Source organism: Trichosurus vulpecula, chromosome 9, assembly GCF_011100635.1.
Source record: "Trichosurus vulpecula isolate mTriVul1 chromosome 9, mTriVul1.pri, whole genome shotgun sequence".
Classification (NCBI taxonomy): domain Eukaryota; kingdom Metazoa; phylum Chordata; class Mammalia; order Diprotodontia; family Phalangeridae; genus Trichosurus; species Trichosurus vulpecula.
Window position 1 is genome coordinate 168083928 of NC_050581.1, and position 20094 is coordinate 168104021.

Sequence of the window (20094 nt, forward strand, 5' to 3'; positions counted from 1 at the left end):
TAAGCCTTGTGAGGTATTTGGACTTTGGGGCCAGGAAAATGAATCAACATCACTGAAGGATATTTATTTAAAACTGAAAAGGTTAAGTACAAGGTTAGCATTTCTTCTTAAATAAAACTCAGATTTCAGATGACTCTGTGATCTCATCAGTGTGGTTACTCCCTTGCAGTGATACAGGTTGCAGCTCAAGTATCCCTGCCTGTGCAATACAGTATGACTCCTGTATATATCCTCTCCTAGGTTCACCCTAGAAGGCACATCCAGGGTGCTGGGGGCCTTCCTGATACCAGGAGGTTATCTGTGGAGTGTCAGCCTGTCTGCCTGTCATCCTTTCCTACCTGAGTGGTTCTGACTCTTTTGATCATTTTCTTTAAGTTCCTTATTTATTATTATATGTTGTAACCAGTAATGGCTTACATTCATGTGGTGAGTGATGGTTGCAAATAATTTAATGTAGAACTTTGAGGCAAGTTAACTTCTCGTATTTCTCTGTTATTTTTAATTTTGCTGACTGTGCAATTCCCCTTACAATACTGTGACATCCTACTTTAGTCTTCCTCTCGTTTTACTTATTCCCCAGTGCTAGTATCCATTTTTGCTACATCCGATACCAGTTCCATACCTGTACTCGGGGACCAATAAGATTGAAAGCTGGAAGGGACCTTAAAGATGATGTAATCCAACCCAGTCATTTTACAGGTGAAGGTTCATCAATCCTAAAACTAATAGTAACACATATTTGCAAATGCTTTCCTAACAGTGACCCTGTGGGGTCAGCAGAGCAAGTTTGAGTATCCTCATTGTGCCAGAGATGAGGGAACTGAGGCTTTGAGAATGTACTCGATTTGCCCATGGCCACATACACATAACTTGTAAGTGTCTGATGTAGAATTTGAATCCACATCTCCTGAATCCAAATCCAAAATCAATCTCTCTCTCTCTCTCTCTCTCTCTCTCTCTCTCTCTCTCTCTCTCTCTCTCTCTCCCATCTCCCCCCATCTCTCTCTGTCTTTCTCCCCTCCCATCTCTCTCTGTCTCTCCCCTACTCTCTGTCTCTGGTTCTCTCTTTTTCTCTGTCTCTGTCTCTCTCTCCTCCCCTCCCCCTCTCCCCATCACGCTAAGTTCTCTATGGCCTTCCTTGACCATTTTCTTCCATCCAGTTGCTGTCCCAGTGTTCTTCCACTGAAGAAGTTATTTGCTCCCAGTGTCTCCGCTTCCTGACCACTCACTTTCTCCTTAGCTCTTTGCTAGGGGCTTTTCACTACTCTACTGAAATTCCCCTTTCATGTCAAAAATGGTTCATACCCTTTGACCCAGCAATACCACTTCTAGGGTTGTATCCCAAAGAAATCACACAAGCGGGAAAAGGACCCATATGTACAAGGATATTTATAGCGGCTCTTTTTGTGGTAGCCAAGAATTGGAAATCAAAGGGATGCCCATCAATTGGGGAATGGCTGAACAAACTGTGGTATATATGAAGGTAATGGAATACTATTGTGCCATAAGAAATGGGGATGATACGGACTTCATAACAACCTGGAAAAACCTACACGACATAATGCTGAGTGAGCGGAGCAGAGCCAGGAGAACACTGTATACAACCACAGATGTATGGATTCCGTGAGGACCAACCCTGACGGACTTCGCTCTTCTCGGTAACACAAGGTGCAGGCACAACTCCAAAGGACTCACGATGGAGAATGCTGTCTACATCCAGAGAAAGAACTATGAAGTTTGAATGCAGATTGAGGCACACTTCATGCTTGCCTTTTTCGCTTCTCTTTTGTTTTTGTTTTTGGGTTGGTTTTTTTTGGTTCTGTTTCTTCTTTCTCATTATTCATTCCATTGGTCGTAATTCTTCTCCGCAACTTGACTACTGTATAAATTAATTCAATGCGAAGTCAAAAAAAATGGTCTACTGACCCATTCCAGTGACTCCACCAACCCTGCCCCCACTGCCATTTTTCATTCTCTTTAACCTCTGGGGCACCTTTGATACTGTTGACTGCCCCTTCTTTGATACTTTCCCCTACTTGATACCATGCCCTCCTGGATCCTTTCAGTATCTCCTTCTCTAGTCATCACTTTTCCCCACCCATTAAAGGGAGGATTTTTCAAGGCTCTGCCCTGGGTCCCATCATTTTCTCTTTCTACACTCACTTTCCTTTCTATCTTTCTCTCCCATGGCTTCAACCTTCATCTTTACTCAGATGACATGAAATCTGTATCTGTAGCGCTGATGTCTCTTTTGAGCTCCAGACTTGCATCTCCACCTGCCTGTAGGGCATTTCACCAGCACCCCGAACCCAACATGTCTAACACTGAGTTTAGAAGTTTTCTTTTTAAACCACCTGTTCTTGAACTTACTATTTCTGCCAGTGATACTACTTTCTACCCAGTCTCTCATGTTCAAAACAAAAAACACTGTGTTTGAGATCAGAGAATTTGGGTTTGGATCCCAGCTGTATTGCTCACTAACCTTAACATTACAGTTAACCCTCGTGGGCCTTGATTTCCTCATCTCCTCAAACGAAAGGGGAGTGTTAGATCACTTCCCAGGTTTCTTGCCACTAGAAATTCAACAACTCCTCAGTCTTGACTTTTCCCTCTTCTTCACCTCTCATGTCAGGGTGGCTAGGTGGTACAGTGGATACAGTGCTGGGATTGAAGTCAGAAAGACTCATCTTCCTGAGTTCAAATCCAGCCTCAGACATTTACTAGCTGTGTGACCCTGGACAAGTCACTTAACTCTGTTTGCCTTAGTTTCCTCATCTGTAAAATGAACTGGGGAAGGAAATGGCAAACCACTCCAGTCTCTTTGCCAAGAAAACCCCAAATGGGGTCATGGAGAGTTGGACATAATTGAAAAACAATTGAATAACCAACACCTCTCATCCCATTTAGTTTACCAAGTCTTATAGATTCTAATTCTGTAATACCTTTCCCAGTCATTCCTCCTTTCTGTTCCCACTGCCTCCATCTTGGTATAGGCCCTGGTCATTACCTACCTGTGTTATTACAATAGCCTTGTAAAAGGTCTTCCTGCTGTCACTTTTTTCCCATTCTCAGTATATCATTCATACTACTGGCAGACTTCCTTAGGCATCGAGTTGGTCATCTCTTTCTGTTCAGAAATCATCACTGGCTCCCTATTGCTTCCAAAGTAAAACTCAAAGTCCTCTGCCTTGTACTTAAGGTCCTTCAATAATCAAGCATTTATTAAGTGCCTTCTGTGTGCCAGGCCCTGTGCTGAGTGCTCAGTAGACAAAAAAGAGTCAAAAACCATTCCCTGCCATCAATCAAATGTGATCTCTACCTTTCTATTGTTATTTCATAGACCTCCCTGCCATACACTTGATATATTAGCCTGCCTGTTTTGCCAAACATGGTAGTTTATATACTCCTGGCACCCAAACCTTGGCTCTTTCTCTTCTCTATGCTTGAAATGTCTTCCATCACCTAATAAATTCTTACCACCTTTTTAAGCCCAATTAAGATTTTTCTTCTTCCATGCAGCCTTTCTGGGACCATCTCCCCACCCCACCCCCTGAAGCTGGTAATTACTTTTTCCTTCTTGATATTAAATAATCAGTGCTTTTCTTTATATCCCCCTAATATAATTATCACATGTCATTTGTTCTAGTTATCCCTGAGTAGGCTGTAAGTCAAGTCAGCAAATATTTGTTAAGTGCTTACTATGTGCCAAGCTCTGTGCTAAGCTCTGGGGATACAAAGAAAAGATCAAAGATCTCATATTCTAAAATGTGAATGTAGGAGACATGTCTATATGAGATGTATATGTAGGAGTGTATGTATATATGAACACACATCTATGTTTATGTATGTGTGTGTATATATACATGTGTGTATGCATGCATTTTATTATTATTCTATGGAAGGTCACCTTAGAAGGGAGCATTAGTGAGGCAGGGGGTCATGAAAGGCCTCCTGTCAGTTTCAACTGAATCTTGAAGGGCTTCATGAAGGTCCATGAAAGCAGGGAGAGGTTTTGCATCCTACTCTTGAACCTAAACCAATGCTTTGCACATAGTAGATGCCTAATAAATCTGTTGATTTAAATGCAAGTAACAATTAAGAACACTTTTCTTTATCCCCAATGGTAGGTAAGTAGCTTTTAAAAAAGCAACAACAAAACCAGAAGCTGAGAAAATAGACATTTCAGGTGATTGTCAGACTTTTTCTTTCAGAGCTCTTGCTCTTCCGTGGTCTTGTGCTTCTCAAATGTTGGCCTGTTTCACTTTGGAAAGTGTTCTCAGAGGCCAGGACTCTGTTTAGATCTTCTTTGACATTTAAGATAAATACACTGCAGCTTAGCTAAAACCCTCCCTTCCAGGGTAGTGCTGTGGGAGCACTTCATAGGTTCAACCTCCTTATAACAAAGCACTTAAGGAAACAGAGCCCTTTGATGGGACCAAATATGGATTTCTCCTAATTCCTGAGTTCTGCCCACAATATCTGTCTCTCTAAATGGTATTCTCAACCATCTTGATTGAGGAAAGATACTGCAAGGCAATAGGAAGGAAGCCTAGCTCTTCAAGGGTTACTGGGGATCAGGTCACATGTGGTATGACTTAAATAGCCTTTCTGAATATTTGATTGACAATTTCAAACTGACATGTGAGGAGAAAAGTGTAGCCACTCAAAACATCTGCACTACATTATTAAGTAACTATTTCAACTGCTATCATTAATTGCTTATGAAAGCCAGACACATAAGATAACTTGTTCAGATGTCTGGATGGACCTCTTTTACCTTTCTAATATAACAGAGCAGATTTTTTTTTGTTTTCTTATATATCTTGTACCCCATATTAATCAGTATCATCCTATTTCTGCTCCGTAACCTCTAGGCAAATTTGTGGTTTTATCTGGCAGGACAGTGATTGTGATTGACTGGCATGTCTGTGGACCAAATTAAGATCTTAGACAGTAAGATACAAAGTTGAAATTGATCCTAGAATCTCTGTAGTCTGTCTCTCATTTTGCGTGTAAGGACACTGAAGCTTAGAGAGAAATGACTTACCAAATGCCTCATAGCTGGTGATGGTAAAGTTGGAATTTGAACCCAGACCCTCAAAACCTAACACCTTTAGCACTGCACCAAAAAGAGGGATGCCATTTATAAATGTTTCTGGTGGTGATTACTGGTGTTTAGTGAGTTAATTTTTACTGATTTTTATGAAAAATTTCCAATAAAAGGGGTTGAAATATCTGCCATCTCCTAATAAGTTCTTACCTACCTTTTAAAGCCCAATTAATATTTTTCTTCTTCCATGAAGCCTTCCTGGGATCATCCCCCCACCCCCAGAAGCTGGTAATAACCTTTCCTTCTTGATACTGAGGAGTAACCTCAGTAACTCTACTTTTATATCTATCTCGAATCTCATTGGGTTGGTGAGAACCTTCATGGTACAGTGAATAGAGAGTTTTGATACATATAACTGTGTGACCCTGGCCAAGTCATTTATTTCTCAGTGCTCTCAAATAACAAGTTTAGACTAGACATTACACATTAGTTGACATGTATACCAGTGGAGGAAGTTTCCATGCTGGGAGTTTCCCATACTCATGGAACCATAGATCCAAAAACTCATTTCTACCTCCCCCACCCCCTGCCACAAAAGTGACATGGTAGAGTCTATAGGGTTCTCTTTGATATAAAGTATTATATGTTTTTGTCATGAAGCGATACTTCAGTCATAAAGTTTCTGTTCTCGTTAAACTTTCACTTGAATGCCACAGTCGTTTAATTAGAAAGAATTGGGATCCAAAAGTTTGTTTTGTCAGTGAGAAGGAGGGACTTTGCTGTGGTGGGATTTCTGCAGTGATGTGTCTGTTTCTGTAATGTTTACCAGTAAAGAAACTTTCTGCTTTCAAGCTCAATGCAGAAGGGTTGGCTCTTAAGGGCTTTGGGAAATGAAAACTCCTCCACAATGCAGCTCATTAGTCATTAATGATTTCATTTCATTTGGCTCCCCTGGACAAAGGCATCCTTCCCAAATATGGAGCCAGAGCCGTGGGCTGGAAAGTGCTACAGTCAGTGGAGCAGGACTTTGGAATGATGGGATAGCAAAGCTCAGAAAAGTGGGATTATCTTGCCAAGGGAAGCCATTCTTTGAAAGCTAGCTGTTTGGGGTGGTGAGGATGGGAAGTCAGGACCTGAGATCTCATGGGAGGTGAGAACTTCCCAAGTGGAAAGCAATGTAGATAACCCCTTTCCTCTAAAAATTTTAGTCTGAGTTTCCTGGGTCACTGAGAGGTTAAGGGATTTGACCAGACTCACACAGCCAGTTAGTGACAGGGGCAGGATTTGAACCCTGGTCCTTATTCAAAGGTCTACTGTCTCTTCATTGCCAAGCTGGCTTGTTATTCTGAGAAAAAAAAGTATGCTTTTCTCCTGGAAGATTGTGTAAACTCTGATACTTTGCTTTATGGTAGTATATTCAGAATAAATCTCAATTTCTAGGTGCCTGTGTAGCTGTTTGTTATATTAATATCCAGGAAGATTCATTCCCAAAGACTCAGAAATGCTCACTGGGTAGCGCACCAGACTTAGAGTCAGGAACTTGAATTCCAATATGGCTGTAGATACACTCCAGCTGTGCAACCCCGGGCAGTCCCCTAACCTTGCTCAGCTTCAATTTCCAATAATAATAGAATTTATGTCACAGATTCTTGTGAGGATCACATGAGATGTGACATTGCAAACCTTGAATTGATAAATAAATATTATTATTATTAGACCATTGAAATCACTTTAGCTATGTATAAAAAGACTTAGTTTCTCTAGCAAAAATATAGTCATGAGACAGTTTTCTGTGAAAGTTAAATTCATCTTAATTTCCTAACCCTGCTTCTTTCCCACTGCATTGTCTAGCACAGTACACAGGTGACCTCTCCATTACTTTGGATTTAAAGAAGCTGAGCTTTCCCTAGTCTTAGAGTGTTTTCAATATTCTGGGGCTCACATATATTGGACTGGCCTTAATTTACTAATGTCCTGTGGATGATAATTGGGCTTTTGCCTCTCTGCTACCCCTCCAAAATGGGTCTGACTTTGAAAGCTGAATTTTAATTGATTACCATAATGTAAATATTATTGATATTTGGGGGAGAGGGCTTTAAACCTTGAGGAATACTATTCCTTGAGCCATTCATGATCCATAGGTACTGTTGGTTTGAGCTTTGGAGAAGCAAACATAATACTAGAAGTCTAGACAGCACATGATAGAGCTATCAGCCTGAAAATGGATTTACAGACCCGGGAGTCACACTCATGGAAAGTATGCCTCAGACATGTCTAGACATCCCTACGCATTCTTCTATTGGGCATCCATTCTGATTGGGACAGTCCTCAATAACTCTTATGTACTAGGACACTTAGAAATGCATGTAATCTAAACCAAGATGTGGTCACACCTCTTGTTGACCAAAAAACTTTCTTGGTGCAACTTATGAAGATAATGCTCTTAGTTGGAAAATGGGCAGTTCAGTGATCTGTGAATTAATGAATTGATTGAAAACCCACACTAGCAATTTCCTGGTGATAAATAAAGTTTTGAATTAATTTACCTCTTCCCCATAGGGTGAAGAAATGAAAACAATGACTCTTGTCCTTCATCGTGACTCTGGCTCTCTGGGATTTAATATTATTGGTGGCCGACCGTGTGTGGTATGTTAATTGCTAAAATGTGTTTTTGCCTTTTCCTGTTGTAGAGAACCATATGGGTCAGGGCTTGAGGGTGAGGGGTGGGAAACCTGCTGGATTCATATAATTCTCTGGGGCAAATGCCTGTCTAATAGCATCTAATATTCAAGTTTATAAGGTATCTTCTTTGTCTCATCACTCACAATTATCACTGTCCTGGGGATCAGAGCTAATTAAACAGGTTTGCTTTGGGTCCATTTCCATTTATTTGGTAATTAGACACTACTGAATTAAGTACTATGTGACATGTATGGTTAATAAGTCACTTTCACTCTCTCCTATGCTCACTAGAATGTGTTTGGATTCTAAGGCTGAAGCCTTATATCTGGATTTTCTTTTATTCTGCCAACTCTGAATTTTTCAGCGACTGATTATCTAGTTTGTCCAAAACCTTTGTCCACTATTCTGCCCCCCCACCCCCCAGGATTCGGATTTGTTCACAACTTTGCAGGGATTTGCCTCAGTTTCCTCATCTGTAGAATGAAGTAATTGAACTAGACAAGCTCCTCCAAGGTCCCTTCCAGCAACATTAAGCACTTACTATATACCTGGCCCTGACTTAATGAACTGGAGGTAGCATTAATTGAGCAGTTACTGTGTACCAGGCAGTATGCTAAGCACCTGGGATACAAACATAAGCTAGCAAAATGGTCCCTCCCCTCAAGGGCCTCCCAATCTAATGGGGAAGATGAAATGTAAAGAGCTGGAAGCCTGGCCACCAGGGCCTTGGCTGCTGCTCTGGCGGTGAAGAAGTCTGGAGAGGGAGGAGTGAATGGGGCCAGGGGTGAAGGGAGCATAGCCTTCGATGGAAAGATGAAATAAAACAGTCCTGGTCCTCAAAGAGCTTGCATTCTGCTGGTGGGAAACAATATGCACATAGATAAGCGAATCCAGAAGAGACCCAAGTATTTTTGTCAGGAGGGATTCAGGGAGGTAACTTTGGGAATCATGGATCCTGTGATCCTACTGGGTCTTCCAGAGCCACATCAAAGGGAAATGTAGTGGAACTTGAGGCTGAATGTTGTCTTAGCATTTGATTTTGGTTATAACATCTTCTTCTCATCACAGACTTTGTCTATATAGACCAGATTAGAGGAAAATGAAAATCTGCCAGATTCATTGCAGACATTTAAATGGCATTTTTGCTATACTTGGAAAGGTTTGGAAACTGTTCCCAGGCCTTTGGACCTGAATACCAGTAAACCATTACAGACCTCTCAGGGCAGAGACTCCATGAGTTCTACAGTGGTGAATAACACACGTTTAGAATGGGGCTGGGGGGGGCGGTGATCCCTGTTTCTTAGGCTAAAGTTCAGGGTTTTCCAACCTAGTGATAGAGGGAGGAAAGGAGGGCAGAGTTCTGCAATGTACTGCTCTCCTTTTTTTGTGTCAGAATCACAGGAAAATCAGTCAGGAGATGGATCTCAGTGTGGTCATTCTGTAGAGTTAGCAGGGACCTTCGAGGCTCTAGTCAAGCCCCACCCTTTTTACAGATAAGGAAGTTGAGGCCTAAGGTGGAAAAGTGACTTGGCCAAGGCAACAGATGGTAAGCATCAGAGAAAAGATTCTGCCTTATATTTATAAACAACTCTGAGCTCTTCTCTCCCTCTCCCTCCCTTCTCCTCTCTCTCTCTCTCTCTCTCTCTCTCTCTCTCTCTCTCTCTCTCTCTCTCCCTCTCCCTCTCTCCCTCTCCCTTCCTCCCTTTCTCTTTCTGCTCTCTCTTCTCTTTCTCTTTCTTCCTTCCCTCCCCTTTCCTCTCCCTTTCTCCTCCCCATTTGAGAACAAACCAGACTATAGTTTGCCCTTCTTTTAAGTATTTTCAGTTCACACTGTCTTCAGTGGGAACTTTACATACACATACGTACCCCAGGGAAAACTTTGGCTCTGTAGGCATATGTTTATCACAGAACGCTCTCTCTCTCTGTTTCTCCCTCTCCCTCTCAGTCTCTCTGTCTGTCTCTCTCACTCTCACTCTCTCTGTCCCTCTGTATCCATCTTCTATCTCTCTCTCTGTGTCTGTCTGTCTCTCTGTATCTCTGTGTGTCTGTCTGTCTCTCTCCCTTCTCTCTTTCCCTCTCCCTCTTTTTCTCCCTCTCACTCTCCCTTCCCCCCCCCCCCCATTCTGATTAGCAGAAATACCATCCCAGGGCCTAAAGTCATTCTATACTGTTGCCTGGAAAATCTGGCAATATATCTAGCACATGCTAAAACCCCCAGATAAGTAACAGTGTCCACACACTGTTATGTACTTTATGTAGAGTGTAATAAAACAGATTGTGTGTGTTTTCCACAGAATCCTTGTGTAAATGCTTGAGTTGTGCTACAAAATATCTCAACCAGAAGGCTTTGATGTAAAGTGCCTTATTACATGATCTGGGACATCATGCAGGAGGTGAAAGTTATATCATTCATTCATTTACTTTTAATCTCCCTAATGAAACAACTTGTTTTATCAAACTTTTCACGAGTGCCAGTAATTGCATGCTGCTAGAAAGTCAGCATTGGATTAAAAACCAAATTCTTCCATTTGCTTAACACTCCCAGCTGAATCCAGTCACATAATTAATTATATTAGATAACATTTATCAGCAATAACTTAAAAGACATTATTAGGAATAAATCTGTCAGGGTGTCTTACTGAGTCTAGAAGAGCTTCACAAAAGGCTTAGATGATTTAGTCACTTTTGAAAGCAAGCAGCCTTTTTATGTGGCATGTTTAAGGGAGGGCTTAACTGCACACACCGAAGGGAGCAGCCAGCAGGGATAACAAAGGGAGGGTGCTAGGGGATCCCTCTGAGCACCTCACCCTGGAGCCAGGGATATAGCTAGGGAGCTTCAGGGCCGTGACAAGAAGGGCAAGTCCATGGTAGCCTGGAATTCCTGGCTCCTTTCTTCATGATAGCTCAGGTAATCGTTAGCTCAGCTGAGGGATTGTGGCCATTTATGGATCAGAACTGTTCCTGCATTTTGGAGGGCTTCTGCTCAGATGAGTTTGATTGGCTTCCAGCCCCTGAGGTCAAAGGCGGGGGTGGGGGGGAACAGTCATCTACTAAGCAGGAATTTTGGAGGCCGGAAACTTCCAAACATGGAAGATCTGGATATGGGGTTTCAAGAAAAGAGGCAGGACAGGAGTAAGGACACACGTATGAGGAGACATGGGTAGGAAATAGCCTCTGAGAAAAACTGGACCAGAAAAAATAATGGAGATCTTTCTGGAGATTTTCCTCTAGCAGCATCCAGGCTAATTAAGGATAACATCACTGGACAATGGCCTTTCAAAATGTTTGTGTATGGATGATTCGCATTTTTTTTTGCAGGGGGGAAGGAAGGCCGTTGGGGTTAAGTGAATTGCCCAAGGTCACACAGTTAGTAAGTGTGTCAAGTGTCTGAGGCCGAATTTGAACTCAGGTCCTCCTGACTCCAGGGCCAGTGCTCTACTCACTGCACCACCTAGCTGCCCCGATTCACGTTTTCTTACTTGATTGTCAATTTTCATTTGGTTTTATGTCTTCTTCTTTACGCCTGCCTTGCCTATATCTACTCTTCTCTTACTTATTCCCCCAAATGACTCTTTTGCTATTTCTGAATTAATTTCATGCACCTTCCTTCTGGCCTTCATCCGTTTTTTAGTTAGTGCCTCTCTAGCTGCCACTTCAACCGTTCCAGCATTAGTAACAGCTCCCTAGCTTCAGAGGCATCTCATGGTACTTTTTGAGGCTTTAAGTTTTAGAAAGTTTTTTTCCTTTTTTTGAGCATTAAATTATGTTTTTGGAGCTTCTGCCCATGGGGGCTAAGAGCAACCTGATGAACTTCTCCCCCATATGATAGTCCTTCAGGTACTTTGAGGTGGCCAGTGTGTTTTGGCTAGGTCTTCTCTCCAGACTAAATAGACTCAGATTCTTCCATTGATTTTGAATGTGCTATAACTTGTCAATATGCCCTTCATAAGATCCAGCATGCAGAATTGAGTACAATGCTCTATGTGTGGTCTGACCAAGTCAGAATAAAGCAAGGCTATCATTTCTGTCATTCTGAATGGCATACTTCTATCAATGCAGCTGATTATTGCATTAAGGATTTCTTCTCCTTCTCCTCCTCCTCCTCCTTGCTCTACTCTTCCTCCTCCTCCTTCTCCTTCTCTTACATGCCACAATGTTGACTCATTATGCTTTAAGTTCACTAAGACTCCTAGTTATTTTTCACACAATCTCTTGAGTAACCATATCTTCCCCCATTCTCTACTTACATAGTTGACCTTTTGAACCCAAGTTCTGCACCCAGATGTAGAACTTTACATTTTTCCATGTCAGATTTAATCTTTTTTACCTTCACTTCATTGTCTTGGACGATTGAACTGTTTAGTTCTTAATTCTGTTATATGATGTGTTAGCTATCCTTCCCAGTTCATTAGCAGATTTGAAAATATGTCATCTTTTTTTACATTCAAGTTATTGATAAAAATGTTAACCAGCAAAGGGCCAAGGACAGGTCTAAGGATTTTGGGTCCAGTCATTCAACCACTTATGAATCCCTTAGCCTTACTTTTATCGGTCTACACCTCACCATCTTGTAAAGACTTACAGGTTCATAGAATTAGAACTACAAAGGGAGACCATTTAGTCCAGTTCCCTGATTTTACAGATGAGGAGTCTGTGGACCAGAGAGAATAAGGGACTTAATCAAAGTCACAAAGGGAAGAAATGCCAAAAAATGAGCCCAGATCTTATTTGAAACTTACAGCTGTATTATACAAGTAGTGCACATTGAGGGATGGAATAGTACTTGAAGTATGCTTTAAATTGAGAATTTTAATTTAGGTTACTCATATTTAGTAACATTTTGTCCCAAAGAGATATAATTTTTTGTGTTCTGCCTCTATCTCCCTATATTTATCATTGACTTTAATGGGCTTGATTGAACTACAATCTTTAAACAGGTTAGAGATTGAGAGTGTGGCATAAACCAGAGCCACTCCCTCTAAACACCCCGCCCCTGCACCCTTCCCACCACACACACTTGGTATCTAGTGTAGTTAATATAGATGGGAGCTTCTCCTTGCTTGAAATGCATCCACCTAGTAGATTTGTGCAACATCCTGAATTTATTTTACCAAATGATTTTGTTTGGAAACACCACATGTTTGTGCTTTTTAATTTATAAATACATCTGTAAATTAGTGGAAATTTAATCCACACACTTAGATGTAACTCATTCTGGTGCTGTTTTGAGCAAAGCTCATGTATAAGATAAGAGGCTTCTCTGAGCCTGTTTTAAGCCTTGTGATTTTGGAAAAGGAAGCTGTGCTAGCAGTAAGCTGCCCTCCTTCTCAGAAAGTCAGAGGCCTGACTCATGACTCAAGGACCCAGGGAGGCTTAGAGAGATCGGGGTTTGTTCAAAAATGCTTTCCCATAACCACTTTCTTTGTTGACAGTAGGAATTATTGTCTTAGGCATATAAGAGTTTATTTCATGGAAAACCTAATATTATCTTGTTTTCCTTACCTCCAAAGGATAATCAAGAGGGATCATCCAGTGAAGGAATTTTTGTATCAAAAATAGTTGACAGCGGGCCAGCTGCCAAAGAAGGAGGGCTGCAGATTCATGACCGGATTATTGAGGTATGTGGAATAGTGGACAGTGCCTATTCATACTCTGAATGCCATCTCTGAAAACCCACCCAAGGTAGCCTGTTTGGTAGAGGGCTGGTGGGATGAATGAGGCAAGTGTTTTGAGGAGACAGTCAAAGTGTGCTTTGTTAGATCTAGTTCTGATTGTCTTTGTACTAAGAGGAGGTCTTCTCTAAATATAGAGGAGCCAGATTATGAATGGCGTGGTCAGGATTTCTCTCCCCCTCTCTCAACGGGATCAGGCATCTCTTTGGTGTACTCTGCTTGTAGTTTTGTTAGGAAACCAATGGGAGTCTGGATGTTAGTTAAACACCAGATGTGAAATCTCTGTTGTGTAAATTGGGACTGTATTTATTTCAGTTGCCAAGGTACTTTTCTGTAGGCTTCAGAGCCATGCAAAAGCCTCCAAAGTTCAGCGTACATGGGTTACATGACATAAATCACTTCTCTGCTTTGCCCTTGTGCTTCCTTTTATGATGCCCATAGACAATTTTCTGACGGATGTGCAGAGAAAAGTCCCTCATCTGCAATTATCGTTAGCATTTTCATCTTAATTTCTGTTCTGCACCGCATCAGTTTAATTTACATTTCCTGTAATAGCACATCTGGCTACCAAGGCCTTTTCCCCTTTGGAGCACTTCAGATTTTGGAGAAAACACTGGGGATATTCTGAGTTGTTAAGTGGAAGTGAGTCTGTTTTCTTGAATTGTTTTCTTTTAATTTCAACAATTAAGCAATTGAACAATTTCCTTAATGTTATTTTGAAATCTTTCTTAGGCTCAGTGTTGTATAGTGCATAGATTGCTAGGCTTGGAGTCAGAAAGACCTCTTGGCTGGACTGTCATAACAGCTTTCAGACTGGTCTCACCGCCAATCCATCCACTAAGCAGTAAAAGCGAGCTTTTTAAAGCAGAGACCTGGCAATGTCTCTGGCTACAGACACACTCAGTAAACTCCAATGGCTCCCTATTACCTCCCTGATCAGATATAAAATCCTTTTATTAACATTTAAGGCTCTTTCTACATTTCCGGTCTCCTTACACTTTACTCCCCTCTATGTACTTTACAATTCAGTTTGCCCCCCTCCAATGTGACATTCCATTTCCTATCTCTTCCATTTGCAGTGGTTGGCCCCTCATGTTTGGATTACTCGCCTCTCCTTGTTTCTACCTCTTCATTTTTCAAATTTCCTTCAAGATTCAGTTTCAGTCCTACTTTCTGTAGTTGGCCTTTCTCAGTGCTCCCCACTTCTAATGCCTTTCCCTATTAAATTCTTTTAAATTTAGAAAAAAATTTTCTAAATTTTTACTTACACACACATACACACAAAATGTATGTGTGCATGTATACATGTGCATATGTGTTTCTGTATCAGGTGCATGACTGGTTTTGCCTTTTTTGTATGTCTAGAGCTTCATACAGTGCCTGGCACATAAAGTAAGCTCTTAATAATTGTTTGTTGACTGATCAGCTGACAGTTAATTGCCATACAATCCCGGACATATCACTTCACCTTTAAGCACCTTTTACCATCTTCTCAGGACTTAGCTACATAGCCAGAGAGGGGCTGTGACTAGACTCCCCTGGATGCTCCTCAGGCTGAAAAAGATCACAGCTCCCTACTGGATCTCTGGTTTAATATTTAAACATATAGGCTCAATACTGTTGGCTTTTCTAACAAAGCAATTCCAGAAAATAATACGGTGGTTTAGGAAACTGAAAAGTAGATGAATTCTTTGGAGCCCAAATAAGTCATCTGTAAGGAAAAAAATACACAACAAACCAGCAGGCATTAGCTCTTACGTATGTGTTCACATAACACCTTCATTTAGAAGATCCTCATGACCTTTTATTCACCCAATGATGTACCTGACAGATTGAACACAAAGTGGTGAGCTAAGCTCCTGCCACCCTATTGGAATATGGTCATGTGCTCCTCCAAAGCTGGCAGGAATTGGGCAGCCCGAAGACCAACTACCTAAACTCCACCAAACTGATCTTAACTGAAGTTTTTTGTTTCTTCACATACATTTGATTTCTTTTAAAACAGTGCGGGTCAGGAATATTGTGTCTTTTTTCTTTAGTTACAGAGCTCTTGTCTTCAAAAGGTAGTCATGTGTTCCAAGATAAATCTCTTTCTGAACAGAGAGGGTTCGATGTCATTAAACTACAATTTTTCTGGGAAGGACAGCCTTCATTGGAGTTAAGATGTGCACTTACTGCTTGTTTTGAAAAAGAAGCAATTTTGTGGGTCTATTGTTCAAAAAGATAAGTGAAGTGTTTGTTGCCAAGGAAATGATCCTACAGCCAGTTTTCTAAGTAATGGAATTTCATTGCTCTTCTGTTTTGCAAATGAGAAATATACAGCTGTGGAGGATTTGCTTTTGGCAAAAGGCAGTCTGTATTTGAATTTTCAGTACAGTTTCTGGTAAGCCCCCTTTTCCCTTCAGTCAGTATGTGAAATATGAATCACATTCTTGTGCCTGAAAGAAAAGAATGGAAGTCACAAGAGCAAAATGATCTAGATAATTGCAGTTGACACATCACGCATGTATCAATCAACTGCAAATCTCTTTGAAGCAACACAGAGATTTCAGTGACTCTCACCAATGCATGCTGGTGCATCTGCTTTCTGTCTCATTTTAGCACGAGGCATAGTTTTAATATTTAACATTGCAGCTTCAGGTGTCAGGAGGGCAAAGTACTACAGGGAATTCTCAGTGACCCAGACGTCCTATGCCCACATCTAGGGAATGGTGCTGCAAAGTTCTCTGAGGGGCCTCATTCAGGTAACAGAGACCTAGTGGTTAGACTTGGCCCCAAATGTGGAGACCCAAGAAAAGCAGGAGAATGCTATGTAAAACAATCATTCCAGTTTTCATAGTAAATAACATGTGCTGGGAATTGGGGAAAAGGGATAGTGTAAAGTAATATACATAAGTTATTTATCTAAAAAAATTGTTTGCAAAATAGCAATGTGGAAATTGTTGGAAAGGAACCACAGTTTTGTTACTAGAGCACTGGAGTTGGACCTTGGTCCAGATCCTGCCTTACAAGCTGTGTGATATGGGCAAATCACTCAACCTCTCTGGGCCTCAGTTTCCTCACTTATAAAATGAGGCAAAAGTACCTGTGGTACCTACCTCCCAGGGATGGAGTAAAACTCAAATGAGGTAATGTCTGTAAAGTGAGCGTTTGGCAAACTTTAAAGCACTCTGGAAGTGGCCACTCTTTTTGGTGTTATTCTTGAAAAAATATTCTCATCTGGTTTGATGCCTGTCAAATAGAAATGGTCCTGGACACAGTCATTATGCTACTAGTATTTTTTTATGTTTATTGTTCTGTGAACTATTTAACATGTGAATGAAATAACTGCTTTTTGAAGTCGAATAAAAATAATAAGATGCAAGTTCATCTTCTCCTTTCCCTTCCTCTTCCTCTCCCCTCTCTCTCCAACCTGCCTCCTTCTGCTTTGGTAAAGGGAGTTTCCTCACCAGGAAGTGTCTACACCAATTAAATCATTGGTCCAGACCATGGCATAGTCGACTGAGGGCTAGACTCAGAGTCAAGGAAACCTGAGTTCAAGTCCAGTGTCTGATCTGTACTGGCTGGTGAATATAGGCAAGTCCTATAACTTGTATCAATGCCTCTTATCAGCTAGACTATAAGCCATAGGCTAGATTCTCCATCCACACCAGTGCCCACATTGGTTTTCCCCACAGCTTTGAAGTCATGAGTCTGGATCCATCCTGCTCAAGAAAGTACCAGAGTGAAAAGAATCAGCATTTACTCTGTTGTCATCTTTTTGCTCTCTCCTTGTTGGCTTTTGGAATAGTCTAAGAATAAGGGACCAGGATATAATTTCCCCAGCTGCCTCTTTTTCTCCGTAGAGCAGGTCTTCTTAATTTTTTTTTGGGGGGGGGGTCAGTCTGGTGACCTGGGGCCCCATTCTCAGACTACAATTAAAAAGGAAATCAATTATGTTGAAATAAAGATGGCATTTTTTCTGTCCAATTTCACTGCCAATGCAGTGACTTTGTTTGAAAAGAACGTGAGGTTCATTTAGCATGCCAGTTTGGGGGAATTTCTGTCTATCTTCATAATTTCTCATTTCAAAACACATATCTCATGTTGAGTAATTTAATCTTCTTCCACTAGAAGATGCGGAGGACCACCTCTCTCTTTCCATGAATCCCTAGCAAACCCCTCTCTATAAATTATGAAACCATGTCACTTAGCTATTCTAAGCTCCAGTTTTCAAAACTTCCATTTATGCGTGTTCCTTTATACAGTTCTGAGCCTTTTCTTTTATAGTTTGTATTTCAGATGCTATTTAGAATTCGGGTTTTAATCAATTCTTTTTGCTCAGTTTGGAGGAATATGGGGAGCTCTTTTTGGAGGAGCTCTTTTGACTCCATTTCTTTCCTATAGAATAAAAGCTCCTTGAGGGCAGGGATGGTTTCATTTTTTTTTTGTCTTTATATCTCTAGTATCTAGCCCAGGGCCTGGCCCATAGTAGGTACTTAATAAGTGCTTATGGATTACTTGATTACATTTGGGAAAATTGTTCTCAGGAGCATTCTGTTATGGAATTATTTGCCGTTATCTTGGAGGTGAATTTTTTATAGTAATTGTATGGATGAGATGCTACATACTGGACTTAAGATGTCTGATACTTTTTTGGACCACAGAGTTTGTTCTCTTTAGTGAATTACAAATGTGATTTTCCACATTCAGATGTTTCTGTATTGCCAATAATCATCCTTCTGTATAATCTTCCATAAATAAGCTGACATGTGGGTAATGTTATGATTTGGAGGCCTTAAGAGGTAGGCGCATGAGCTGTCTAACCTCCCAGGCATTTGAGCAAGTCAGTCATTCTCTGTTTTGTTTGTGTTCGAGTTAGTGATTTTGTCACTTCTGACAAAGCTAGTTATGATATTGTCTAGAAAGGATCAGCCATTTCCCCATTGCCGGCACTCATTTAAGGCCATGGATGTGGTTGAGCAAACTGTGACTTTGCTAGCCACTTTGTTAATAATGGGGTAGGGCTTTATAGTTACTTTGTTAAAACACCATAGCGTAATTCTCTTTAGGAGGAAAACAAACCAAAAACCAAAAAATCCTTTTCTTTTCTTTATTTCCGTGGGACTAACTGAGAAAAATAGAAGTCACATTGGATGAGCTAGATTTTGAAATTTCCCATGTTATTTTTGGTGTTGGTGGGGGAAATCCTTTGCTGTGATCCAGAAGATTTTTTGCTAATTTTCCATTCCATCAGTGGGGCAAGGTAGACTCTGACATTTATGTATATTGATTTAATCTACAAATGAGCCCAGCTTTGTACTAGAACCCTGAGAGATGTTTTTACTACTAAGCAAGCAGAGGTAGGAATAAGATTTGGCCTGGGCAACGTTAGCACTAAGGCTCACACAATGCTGCTGTTAACAGAGTGGTGCCAGAATTTATTTCCAAGCCCCTCGAAGTGAAATGGGGGGAGTGTAGCAATCTTCCACATGATCCAGGATAACTTCCCCACCCCACCAAAACCCTAAAATCTTTAAATATTCAAAAAACAACCTTTGCCTACTTTAGTTAGTTATTTTGGAACCTCTTTGTTTTGGCTGTGGAATTTTGGTTCCAAAGCTCCTTTTCCAGACATTTGGAAGTCTGGCTGTTCAGAAGTGACGTTTCGACTCTTTCTATGTCACTGCCATTGATCTAGACTTCCGGGTTGGTCTGTTATCTTATCAGCTTGGGTACTCATCAGCAATGGCATTGATCACATGTCCTTCCATAGCATGATCTCATTCTACTAGGTGTTCATCCAGTGTGCCCAGGGACTTTCCTCTTGTTCCCCGGACACTGCGTGTGGACAAGTGGCTTATCCATCACTTTGCATTATGTGGCCAGCCCACCTCCTTGTCTGGTTGTACAACTCTTGAATGACACCATATTAGATAAATTACAAATGAGTCTATTTTCCTTGGAGTTTTTTATTTAAAATAACTCTCTTATCCTCACAGCATCAGTTCTTTTGTGTCTCCTCACCTTCCTCCCCACAAACCATTTCCTCCTCTTATTACCTATCACATTTGAAGGAAAAGATGGAAAGGGTACCTATGCAAACACTTTAGGCAGTATCCCCAAGAGAATGCCCCCTCTTAGGGCAGAGACTGGACAAATGTGTTGTTTTGTTTTTTCCTTCTGGGTATCCCTAGCACCTATCTCAATCTAATGCATATGGTAGCTTCCTAAGAAATGCTTGGGCATTTGGGAATTGAATTGAACAAACTTCCTGGTCAACCTCTGAAAAGACCAATAGTGGGTCATTACAACCTAGTTAAGTATTATTAATATTATAACATTTTTGTTTAATTTTCAAGGACTAGTCAACTCTGGGGTTTTTAACCTTTTTTTGTGGTGTGGACCCCTTCTCAGAAGAATGTTTTAAATGTATAAAATAAAATACATAGTATAACAAAGGAAGCCTATTATGGTGAAATTCAATTAGAATTTTTTTAAAAGCTCATTGACCTCAGGTTCAGAACCCCTGAGTTTAAATGCTATACTTTTATACTCAGTGAAGATAAAGCAATAACAAAGCCCTTAATGAATTTCTTCTTCTCTTTTTCTCTTCCTCCCCAATTGGTTTCAGCTGGTATACTGCTATAATTTAGTGTTATGGAGGAAGCCAGTGTTTTTTATTATCAATTGATTCTTACAGATATGAAC

General features: G+C 40.8%; 1 protein-coding gene across 1 annotated transcript in view; it reads left to right on the forward strand.

Moving 5' to 3' along the window:
• PDZRN3 (PDZ domain containing ring finger 3) overlaps positions 1-20094 on the forward strand; it is a 286365-nt gene that overhangs the window by 11799 nt on the left and 254472 nt on the right. The window contains exons 2-3 of the mRNA XM_036739362.1: positions 7610-7696; positions 13243-13350. Of these exons, the coding sequence (XP_036595257.1) occupies positions 7610-7696; positions 13243-13350 (195 nt within the window). The remainder of the gene's footprint in view (positions 1-7609; positions 7697-13242; positions 13351-20094) is intronic.